This window comes from Haliotis cracherodii, unplaced genomic scaffold (genome assembly GCF_022045235.1).
Source record: "Haliotis cracherodii isolate W230 unplaced genomic scaffold, xgHalCrac1.p SCAF_5, whole genome shotgun sequence".
NCBI lineage: Eukaryota > Metazoa > Mollusca > Gastropoda > Lepetellida > Haliotidae > Haliotis > Haliotis cracherodii.
The window spans coordinates 33,445,338-33,458,023 of NW_027266308.1; the positions used below are offsets into that span (position 1 = coordinate 33,445,338).

At 42.8% G+C, this 12,686-nt stretch overlaps 1 protein-coding gene across 1 annotated transcript in view; it reads right to left on the reverse strand.

The window, feature by feature from the left end:
• Positions 1-510: 510 nt before the first annotated feature.
• The window catches only part of LOC139442375 (WD repeat-containing protein 43-like), a 35,531-nt gene continuing 23,355 nt past the window's right edge, over positions 511-12,686 (reverse strand). Inside the window, exons 12-17 of the mRNA XM_071223176.1 lie at positions 7,876-7,994; positions 6,665-6,728; positions 5,703-5,816; positions 4,552-4,624; positions 3,490-3,542; positions 511-2,940 (exon numbers count right to left, since the gene is read on the reverse strand). Of these exons, the coding sequence (XP_071079277.1) occupies positions 2,797-2,940; positions 3,490-3,542; positions 4,552-4,624; positions 5,703-5,816; positions 6,665-6,728; positions 7,876-7,994 (567 nt within the window). The 3' untranslated portion in view covers positions 511-2,796. The remainder of the gene's footprint in view (positions 2,941-3,489; positions 3,543-4,551; positions 4,625-5,702; positions 5,817-6,664; positions 6,729-7,875; positions 7,995-12,686) is intronic.

Sequence of the window (12,686 nt, forward strand, 5' to 3'; positions counted from 1 at the left end):
GGACTTGTGGTTGAACCAAACATAGCTGGTGAGGCCATAATCTGCTTTGCCTGCAGTCCCAGCTGACCACGTTAAGTCAAAACACCATGCATGAAGTGTGTAAAAGGCACCATGCAATCACTTTGTATGGGGTGAATGGTTTGGCCATTGTAGAGTCACCACCTTTTTCCATACCAGGTATGTTTAAAGTCGCACTGAGCAATATTCCAGCTATATTACAACAGCATGTACTTAATTGTGTCTGGACCTGAAAATCCAGTGATTGATATGATCAACGATGCACACCATCAGGGTAGCTTGACAAAAACACCCAAGTCACTGAACCTGACCAACGATCCATTCAGTCACCTGATACAAGCATGGCTTGCAAGAGACAAATTCTAACAGGCCCCAAGCTTGGAAACCACGAAATTCATGTATAGTTACTTAATAGTCTACCCATGCCTGTGATTTACCCAAAAGGTAGACAGCCCCGCACTGTTCCGACATAACGCCCTTTAGTTTGTATGGTTTATTGTCTTAGAATACAGCCATGCCCTGTCACACAGTGCATGGTGTAGCAGCTGGCTTCAGAATCAAACTACATCATATTCATGTTCATATCAGACATCATAATCATAGTGATAATCATGGACTTTGCTTTGACTGTAATTTGATAACGAATGAAAGACAAGAGTTGAAATCTAAATTAAAGCTAGCAAGTACAGTTCAAGACATTCATGTTTGAGTTAATGTGTAATTATCAGACATGTAATTACGAACCAAATATAATAACTCATATCTATAGCACGAGTCCTCAGATTATGTATGACACCAGGGCCACCTGATCATCTTGTGTTGTTTCTTGAATCTGCTGTAGCAAGGAGGCCAATAGGTCCACACACTTTTAATTGATCAAAGACAGAAGTATGCAGACATTTGCTCATCAAATGAGATTCCAAGACCATACAAACTGAGCTTAATACTCATTTGTGTCATGTAAGATATCTGATGACCAAAAACTTACCACTTGCTACAGAAAGGTTAGAATTAAAAGGAACCCACCAAATAATGTGGGGAGGGCCATTTTTTGTTGCTGCAATATCCTACAGAACAACTTAATAAAATCCAAGTAATACAGAAGTTATTTGATGGACAATCAAACAAAGTCCTTTGGATCATTGAAAACAAGATATCCATTAACAGTGATGCCAAAGAAGATTCTACCAGGACGACAAAGTAACAATGCCCATGACAACATCAAGACAATGGAGTACATGGTCTCAGATAGCACAACCTTCACTGGCAGTATCAAGCTCCCTGAACAACCTGAAAGTAATCCTTATGAATGAGTGAGTGAGTTGGGTTTAACACCAGGTTTAATGCCGCTTTAACAGTATTCAAGTTATATCACGGGGTGTCAGCTTAATGTGGGAGGAAAGCCCGAAGGGATGCAGGTCTCAGATGTTTACCACTTTGGTGAAACCCATGAGCATGGGTATGAAGCTGACAAACCTAGAAACAATCGGGGCGAACCGGGATTTGAACCCATAATCATAGGTTTCTGGCATGCTCAAGGGACGTAATCCTTATGAGATCCCAGTTCTAAGCCCCAAAAATTAACATGATTCCATATTTTCTTGTGTATATTCTAGACTTTCAACCTTGTGGATGGGGCATATAATTGTCTAGTAACTTATCAAAATCTCCGGATTAGGATCAACAAGTACAGGTTGACCAAGTTGATTATGATTATAAACATGTTAAACAATTGTCAATTGCACATTGTTACAAAATAAGCAGAATCAAACATAACTAATGGTGATCATTAGTTAAGTTAAGAAACTTCTAATATTGCATCATTACGTAAATAATCCAGTCTTTGCAAAGAAATACATAATCTGATCTTACTCAGGACATTTCATATAGTTTCTATGCACATATATACATATTTGTACACACTAGGTAAACATTGAGCCATTTCTCCTGCATATACTGTGTTATAGAGAAGGAGTTTATTTTGATATCTTTAAGTAAAGTAGAGAATTCCTAGGTTTCAGTGTTGATATGCATGCACAGAGATCACCATACAGACAACAACCTTGCTATAACAAGTATCATTCACGTTAACAAATATCCCCTGCACCCTATGTCTCTTCCATAAAGGGCTGGTTATCAAAGTTACTGATGTGTGGATACCCTGTGTGTATTGTGTGGCCAATGCATGTGGTCAGTGTATTGTGTGGTCAATGTACTTTCCTGCATGAAAGTTTGGTAGCTTTCACTTCTGACCAAAAGTTCAGACAAATGTCAAGAAACGAAGACAGTATTCGAGCCATGGGCAAGGTTTATTATGAGTCTAAGGCCACCTGTGACGCTTAGCATCCTTCAGCATGCCTGATTACGTGGGCTGCTATCTTGCCAAGACACCAATCTGGAAGAGGGCAAGGGTAAACCCGCCATAAAACAATATAATCCCGATTGATACATGTAGTACATGCAGGGAGTGAGTGAGTGAGTTTGGTCTAACACACTTTGAACAGTATTTCATATAAGTCAGATGTGAGAGGATATCATGGTGTGATGCAAGATCGATAAGGTTGTCACGTGGAGGGGGTTCTGTCTGTGGTACTTGTTGGCCTAGGTGTGTCTATTCCCCTTCTGATCTTTCCCACACAGCCACCACACAGACCATCCATCTTGCAATTCATTGTATGTTTCTTCCTCCCACGGCACTTCTTAATACTCTCAGAGAGGCTACAGTTTAAGTTGTAAACTGCACTGATTGTATAAGTCCTTCAGCATTCTCATTCCTTGTTATCCCATATCTTCCTCCTCCTCCTCCTCTTCTTCCCCTGAATCATCGTCATCTTCCTCCTCCGACTCTACACCTTCGTCTTCTTTCTTTCCGTTGGCCTCCACTTCATCAGAGCTCATCTCAGACAGATCGTCCCAGTCCTCCTGCAAAACAAACATTCATTCATCACAACCAGTATCACTTTTTCCCAGCCTTCGAGATTCATGATAGTCCACAAATTTGAGACTACCAAATTGTGCAGAAAACAAGTAGAAAATCCAATGAAAGTAGTCCGCACTGACAAGTTGCATTTGAGGGCCACAATTCTGAATTAGTTCTCAATATTTCAATTTTGCTATTAATTGGAACTGATTAAAACAGACAGTTGTAATCATTGAGTCTGGGCCAAGCAAACCAGTGTTTTACTACATGCTCAATGTTTGTTGTTAACTGCAATCAGCAATATTCCAGCTATATGACGGCGGGCTATAAATAAGAGCCTAGACCTGACAAACTGGTGATTGATATTGTGATCAATGATCCACACCGTCACACACAGGTACAGTGGAAGACCAGGCTACTCTCTGCTTTACCCCAAATCCCCACAGGGAAAGCATGGGGTACTTCCAGCTAAGCCATCCCTTTCCACCATCACAGATGGCTGCAGACCTATTCTATCCCCACAGGGCCGGCAATGTATGTGAGCCACTCACCCCAGATCCACTCGGAAGGATGTCCTCCATTGGGAAGTCTTCATCGGAGGACTCTGAAAGAAGAACAGTGTTGGCTCAATGCTCAATGAGCTTGTCTAACATTCAGTCAACAAGAAGAATAAGTGAATATGAAAGATACAATTTTATTTTGGCAGAAAACGTAAAATAGAAGTAAAATCAGATCTAACCCTGCTTGGACATACAGTATTGAACAAAGCCTTAGAATAATCACTTAAGGAAGGTAGTCAAAGAAGAATGGCTTGAACATTATATTATAATGCTACACAAATGCATAGATACATACTAATGAATAGGCACTTTTTAGCCAGGGTTGTACAATATGTGCACAGCTATCTGCATGTCAAAGATATACTGAGGTCCAGTGTATTATCGGGCACAAAATGTTGCATCAAATATGCACAAAAGAGTCTGGACTGATGTCATTTTATAGTGCTAGCACACTGAGATACCATGCCGCAGTTTAACATGAATATCCCACTCAGACACAGGAAACTAACTCCGAGCCGACCTTTTAGCCCCTTAATGCCAAGCACCAGACAGGGTAACAACAATTCCCATCTTTAAACATTAGTTGGTATGACACGACTGGGGATCGAACCCCAGACCTTCCGCTCTCCCGGTGCACTCTCTATCACTAGACCATGTAGGCAGTCCAAATCCATCTTAATTAAGGCCGTGTAAAGTTGCCTGCATGTAAAATTTACTGTCCAGGTCTTATTTTATCTTGTTTCAAACAGGAAAATGTCCTATATACAGCAAACTACGTTTATAACGAATACCCTTAAAATGAACTGACGGATACAACAAACTTGTTCTGGGCCATTTGCGGTGTATATGCCGTACATATGCTTACGACAAACTACAGTTATAAAGAAACAATATTAGTGGTCTCGTAGAGTCTGTAGTTTACTGTACACATAATCAGCACAAGCCTCCACAAATGCTTCATGTATCATGCCTGGAACATTACAGAGTCTCACTCTTTGGTTGGAAGGTGTCGCTGTGTTCACCTTGTGATTCATCAGATATTACTTCACTTACCATCCTGATATAATAACAATGGCTGCTGAGATTTCCCAGCATCCTCCTCATCTTCCTGGTCATGTGATGTGATCTGCAACAGTTGATTGGTGGATTTAATCATGTCAAAGTGAACAGTTGTTTCTATTACAGATACCTCCCAGCAACATAGGAAGTCAGACAAATTGACAGACTGCCTCGAGTGAGCCAATATTATGCAGTCAGCAACATTCAAGCTAAATCACAATTGCTTGTAAATATTCAAATATGGAGCAGGCAAACTAGTGACTGAAAGCCACGATCCCCATTTTAGTTGTCTCTTGTGACAAGCAGGAGAACTGGGGGGATATCTTCTGACCAGGGTTCCTTGAATACCAAATGTCATCTTAATGAACATTAATGTCATGACTATACCATTGTATACTTGAATATACATGTAAAATAATAAGATCTGATTTTGAAGAGCTGGGATTGATAATAGATTGGTGCACTGTCAGTTCCATACAAGAAGGGACAGGAATGATCTACAAATGTTCTCTAGCACATCAAGGGGCAATGTCAATTTCATGAGGAAATGACACCGTTAACCAGTGCAAAACAATTGTTGGTAATAATGGTAAATCAAGGTCAAGTCTGGACTACAGCAGAATTCATATAAAATACATGATGCTACAATACATGATGCATACCACAAGGTCAGCCCACACCCTGCTTTCGCCATTTTTTTTAGAAGTGAGTTCTGTAGTTTCCATATTTGTACATTCAAATCCAATTAAACATCAGGAAAGTTACTTTAAATAGACACGATATCAGTTCAGAATAGGTTTTGGTATGTAGTACATATTCTCTAGAAGTGAATTTAGTTCCGAATGTGGGCCCACCCTGCACTTTCACTTAGGCAAGAAAAATTAGCTGCCTTTTCGAACAAATGATTGCGGTTTTGCCAATCATAGCATGAGAAAGATAAGCAACTCTGGAGCATGAAATGCAGCGTAACACCAATGGGAGATCCATGCATCCCCCACCGTGAACTGCAGAGTGACACACCAATGGGCCATCCATGCCCTGTCATGTCACCCTTGTCACCCACCCATCTGATCCCCATGTTGACAAAACACACATTCAGCACTGAAACTCCATGTTTAAAAGTACAATTTGTCCTTGAGACCTACCTGTGTGAGGACAAGGTCAAGTTTGCCCTGTAACCGTGACAACTTGGTGAACATGGAGACACGAGCATCCATCATCTGATATAGTGAGCTCAGCTTGTCAACAATTTCAGGGAACTGTCAAAATAAACACAACACGATCAGTTAGTGGATGCAGTACCAAGAGCTTCACCATCACAAAACCCATCAACAACAATCACTTCTAATCTGTCTGCTGACTAGTTTACTGGTTCAACCTACAGAGGTGACATCAGTGTATACCAACACTTCACTTTAGCACATAAGGTTGTTTGGTTTGTTGTTTTACGCCTCACTCAGCAATATTCAAGCTATATGATGACGGTCTGTAAATAATCGAGTCTGGACCAGACAATCCAGTGATTAATATCATGAGCATCGATCCAAGCAATTGGGACCGATGACTTGCATGAACCAAGTCAGAGAGCCTGACCACCAGATCCCGTTAGTCGCCTCTTACGGTAAGCATGGTCAAGGGTGTTACATCAACCTCATAAGGTGACACCGTATAAACAGTGCAAGGCGTCCTCATTCATTAGTGAGTGAGTGAGTTGGGTTTAACGCCTCTTTTAACAGTATTCCAGTTATATAACAGCGTGTAAGCTTAATGTCGGAGGAAAGCCCGAAGTGATGCAGGTCTCAGACGTTTACCATTTCGGTGAAACCCACGAGCATGGGTATGGTGCTGACAAACCTAGAAACATAATCGGGGCAAACCGGGATTCGAACCCACGATCATGGGTTTCTGGCGTGTCCAAGGAACGCAACTCTACAAAGCGAAACACAGCACTTTAGACGACTGGGCCACCCGTGCCCCCTCCTCATTCATTAAAATTTCACTGAAAATACAAAGTTTCAGGAAAATGTACTTGTTGCATGAGATCTTTTATTATTAACACCCACTGTGGAAAGTAGGATCACTGCTTCCATCAGAACTATCTACTCACTGTCATCAGATAGGATGTATGCACAGCCATCACCGTCTTCAGCCACTTCACACTTTTACTGGCACTGGAAGAAACCAGAACATCTACACTGGTACCACATTTTAGAGGGAACATCAATAACCAGGACATTAACTTTCTGAAGGCTGACATTGCATGCTGAAAACAAGAACAGTATGGTGGCCACCAACTGCAGCTTGCCCAGATCTGGGCCCACTTGCACAAAGCGATCTTAGCACTACGACTATTGTAAGCCTATGTTAAAGAAAGGGAGTTACGATCATCCTAGCGCAAAGATCGCTTTGTGCAAGTAAGACAAGCACCCCTGCTGGGAGCACAGCTTCATTCTACTGGTGACATTGACCCCACACCATCCATACACCATCTGCCATCTTGCTCACCTGGGTGCCGTTGATCAAGGTATGATCACCTTAGCGCTAAGATCGCTTTGTACAATGACACCCTGATCCCCATTTCAAATGCTAAAAGTCAACTGAGAACTATCGGTTCAATACCAGTAAGTGTACACATTTCTGTGAAGTTTGCTGTTCTTGAGTGTGTTGGGTTGTAAACCGATAGGTCTTAGCAATGGTCCAGCAATAAGCCGGATTACAAACTCCTGTCTGCAACAGGAGGTAAAGAACTAGCGGAAGTGCATCAATGTGATAACCAGGACAGACATTTGAAAGGTTTACCTTGCTCAAAATTCAAATCAACTGCAAAACTGCTGATTAAAGCAAGCATGTCTGGATGCAAGCTTACAGGTATGGAGCAGTTTCCAGACAGATATGAGGTTGTCATGGTTATTACGTTTCGTCTCCACAGATTACATCAACGCAATATTCAAGTATACACGTAGGTTTATAACAAGAAAGTGTGGAACATGTCATGTTTTTGTTTACGTGCTTCTCTTTCGCAGAATAAGCTTTTCCGTGATGACATAACATGACTTCAACGGGTTCCAGCTATATGACGGTGGTAGGTAATAAATCAAGTCTGGACCAGACAATCCAGTGATTGACATCATGGGCATCGATTCACACAACTGAGATACCATGACATGCATCAACCAAGTCGGCGAGCCTGAACACCAAATCCCATTAGTCGCCAATTCCAACCCGGAGCTTCACGGGTCCTTTTAACCACTAGGAAACCCCATTACCCTTTCCTGTGACGCCTACTGATCACTGACCAGCGTTCCGGTGTGGACATACCTTTGTGGGTGTCCCTCCATTCTCTTGGACAACTCGTGTACGAGGGGAAGCACACACACTATGGGGAGTTTCCGTATTGTCTTCTGTATCACTTTCTCACTGCTTCGCTGTAGCACAGTCTGTAAGCATAGTAACAACTAACATTTCAATTATTGTATTAATCTAATTTGTTGGGCTTGGGGTCTTCGGCGTGACGAGCCAATGCTTTAACCTTCAGGCTACCCGACTGCCCTGTATGGCAAAGTAACAAACTACCAGTGATGCTTTAACCTTCAGGCTACCCGACTGCCCTGTATGGCTAAGTAACAAACTACCAGTGATGCTTTAACCTTCAGGCTACCCGACTGCCCTGTATGGCTAAGTAACAAACTACCAGTGATGCTTTAACCTTCAGGCTACCTGACTGCCCTGTATGGCTAAGTAACAAACTACCAGTGATGCTTTAACCTTCAGGCTACCCGACTGCCCTGTATGGCAAAGTAACAAACTACCAGTGATGCTTTAACCTTCAGGCTACCCGACTGCCCTGTATGGCTAAGTAACAAACTACCAGTGATGCTTTAACCTTCAGGCTACCTGACTGCCCTGTATGGCAAAGTAACAAACTACCAGTGATGCTTTAACCTTCAGGCTACCCGACCGCCCTGTATGGCTAAGTAACAAACTACCAGTGATGCTTTAACCTTCAGGCTACCCGACCGCCCTGTATGGCTAAGTAACAAACTACCGGTGATGCTTTAACCTTCAGGCTACCTGACTGCCCTGTATGGCAAAGTAACAAACTACCGGTGATGCTTTAACCTTCAGGCTACCTGACCGCCCTGTATGGCAAAGTAACAAACTACCAGTGATGCTTTAACCTTCAGGCTACCTGACTGCCCTGTATGGCTAAGTAACAAACTACCAGTGATGCTTTAACCTTCAGGCTACCTGACTGCCCTGTATGGCAAAGTAACAAACTACCAGTGATGCTTTAACCTTCAGGCTACCTGACTGCCCTGTATGGCTAAGTAACAAACTACCAGTGATGCTTTAACCTTCAGGCTACCCGACTGCCCTGTATGGCTAAGTAACAAACTACCAGTGATGCTTTAACCTTCAGGCTACCCGACTGCCCTGTATGGCAAAGTAACAAACTACCAGTGATGCTTTAACCTTCAGGCTACCCGACTGCCCTGTATGGCAAAGTAACAAACTACCAGTGATGCTTTAACCTTCAGGCTACCTGACTGCCCTGTATGGCTAAGTAACAAACTACTAGTGATGCTTTAACCTTCAGGCTACCTGACTGCCCTGTATGGCTAAGTAACAAACTACCAGTGATGCTTTAACCTTCAGGCTACCTGACTGCCCTGTATGGCAAAGTAACAAACTACCAGTGATGCTTTAACCTTCAGGCTACCTGACTGCCCTGTATGGCTAAGTAACAAACTACCAGTGATGCTTTAACCTTCAGGCTACCTGACTGCCCTGTATGGCAAAGTAACAAACTACCAGTGATGCTTTAACCTTCAGGCTACCTGACTGCCCTGTATGGCTAAGTAACAAACTACCAGTGATGCTTTAACCTTCAGGCTACCTGACTGCCCTGTATGGCTAAGTAACAAACTACTAGTGATGCTTTAACCTTCAGGCTACCTGACTGCCCTGTATGGCTAAGTAACAAACTACCAGTGATGCTTTAACCTTCAGGCTACCTGACTGCCCTGTATGGCTAAGTAACAAACTACCAGTGATGCTTTAACCTTCAGGCTACCCGACTGCCCTGTATGGCAAAGTAACAAACTACCAGTGATGCTTTAACCTTCAGACTGCCCTGTATGGCTAAGTAACAAACTACCAGTGATGCTTTAACCTTCAGGCTACCTGACCGCCCTGTATGGCAAAGTAACAAACTACCAGTGATGCTTTAACCTTCAGGCTACCTGACCGCCCTGTATGGCTAAGTAACAAACTACCAGTGATGCTTTAACCTTCAGGCTACCTGACTGCCCTGTATGGCTAAGTAACAAACTACCGGTGATGCTTTAACCTTCAGGCTACCCGACTGCCCTGTATGGCAAAGTAACAAACTACCGGTGATGCTTTAACCTTCAGGCTACCTGACTGCCCTGTATGTCAAAGTAACAAACTACCAGTGATGCTTTAACCTTCAGGCTACCTGACTGCCCTGTATGGCAAAGTAACAAACTACCAGTGATGCTTTAACCTTCAGGCTACCTGACTGCCCTGTATGGCTAAGTAACAAACTACCAGTGATGCTTTAACCTTCAGGCTACCTGACTGCCCTGTATGGCTAAGTAACAAACTACCAGTGATGCTTTAACCTTCAGGCTACCCGACTGCCCTGTATGGCTAAGTAACAAACTACCAGTGATGCTTTAACCTTCAGGCTACCCGACTGCCCTGTATGGCAAAGTAACAAACTACCAGTGATGCTTTAACCTTCAGGCTACCTGACTGCCCTGTATGGCTAAGTAACAAACTACCAGTGATGCTTTAACCTTCAGGCTACCTGACTGCCCTGTATGGCAAAGTAACAAACTACCAGTGATGCTTTAACCTTCAGGCTACCTGACTGCCCTGTATGGCAAAGTAACAAACTACCAGTGATGCTTTAACCTTCAGGCTACCTGACTGCCCTGTATGGCTAAGTAACAAACTACCAGTGATGCTTTAACCTTCAGGCTACCTGACTGCCCTGTATGGCAAAGTAACAAACTACCAGTGATGCTTTAACCTTCAGGCTACCTGACTGCCCTGTATGGCAAAGTAACAAACTACCAGTGATGCTTTAACCTTCAGGCTACCTGACTGCCCTGTATGGCAAATTATTACCCACGTGGTGAAGATACAGGTGGTAAGATACTAAATCCGTACGTCACACGTGTGTCGTACAAGGTTGACCTTGTTTTATTCGTTTTGATTGGATAACCGTGACCTCTGTCACACCGGGACTACTTTTTTCATTCATAAAAAATCGCGAGACGTCATTCATTTTGCGATTACAAGGCAGAACTGAAGAAATTCATGAGAACGAGAGATATTTACAAACACTTTATTAAACCAAACAAGATAGTCACACGCATCAAATTCGGTTTGCATTCAATATAAGTTATGCATAGAGCTCCTACAGACGTATGATCGAGCTAGATCTATAAATCAATTTACAATGTACGACTGCCGATCGAGCGCGTCCCTTGAGCGTGACGCACCCGACCATTTTCGCAACTTTCAATTTGATTTAACGTAAAAGGATAAGCGTGGTGAAATGAAGTCTGTTTAAACTATCTGGACAGATATCTATACTTACTTGCGATGATCCGGTTGTGCCATCGGTGTCCCCTTTGAAGCGTATTTTGTGGCGCTGTTTCGGTAGGTGTTGTTCATGAATGAACGAACACGACAGCACGACCAGATCACTTAAAGTTCACAGTTCCGATAAAAATCATTCGAAAACTCCGTGGAAGTGTGCCTGACTTCTGATTTTGTGGCCCCAAACATCCCAAATGTGAACAGTAACATTCCCTATCTCTAGCGTAAAATGCTGTGAGTGGATCGCGGTTGTCTTTTCTTATTACGGTGGCGACCTTGCCCTTCGATCGTTCGAAGCTGTCACTGACATGCAAGCAGACTTGAGTTTGTTGATTTTCACGTCTTCAGTGAAGGGTGGTACAGTTAACATGAATGTCTTTGGCGAACAGTCTGATTTCCCTCTTCCAAAATGGTACGGACATGATATAAATTCAGCTGATAGATCAAGGAAACCGAACCATTTTGATTGCACAGACAGGACCCCGGCAGTGTGACCGACTGTTGGTCCGATATTCAAAGCGCGGCGCTAATGTGACATTTCAAATTTTCTTATCGGTGTCCTGCGTACTAACAACATGGCGCTTGAATTGCCATAAGTTGAAGACTTTCTTCCAAAAGGATCTTGAGCGTCGGTGCTGGTTTGTTTGCAAACAGAACAGCAGGCGCATGTTGTTAATGCGTATGCATAAACATGTCAACAATGCCCATATTTGGTCATATATCAATATTCATGCGCAACCAGATTTTGCAACCGGTTTCAGTTTGGTCTGTCAACGAACGAAAGTTGTTATGTATTTACACTTAAATATATATTTAACGTGGGTAATAAATAAAATACCACACTCATTCTCGTTAGATACAATTTTTACGAAACTCGTGAACTTTCTATGGTATCTGACCTCGCTTTCGCTCGGTCAGATACCATAGAAAGTCCACTCGTTTCGTAAAAATGGTATCTAACGAGAATGAGTGTAGTATTCTCTATGTAACAAACTACCAGTGATGCTTTAACCTTCAGGCTACCTGACTGCCCTGTATGGCTAAGTAACAAACTACCAGTGATGCTTTAACCTTCAGGCTACCTGACTGCCCTGTATGGCTAAGTAACAAACTACCAGTGATGCTTTAACCTTCAGGCTACCTGACTGCCCTGTATGGCAAAGTAACAAACTACCAGTGATGCTTTAACCTTCAGGCTACCTGACTGCCCTGTATGGCTAAGTAACAAACTACCAGTGATGCTTTAACCTTCAGGCTACCTGACTGCCCTGTATGGCTAAGTAACAAACTACCAGTGATGCTTTAACCTTCAGGCTACCCGACTGCCCTGTATGGCTAAGTAACAAACTACCAGTGATGCTTTAACCTTCAGGCTACCTGACTGCCCTGTATGGCAAAGTAACAAACTACCAGTGATGCTTTAACCTTCAGGCTACCCGACTGCCCTGTATGGCTAAGTAACAAACTACCAGTGATGCTTTAACCTTCAGGCTACC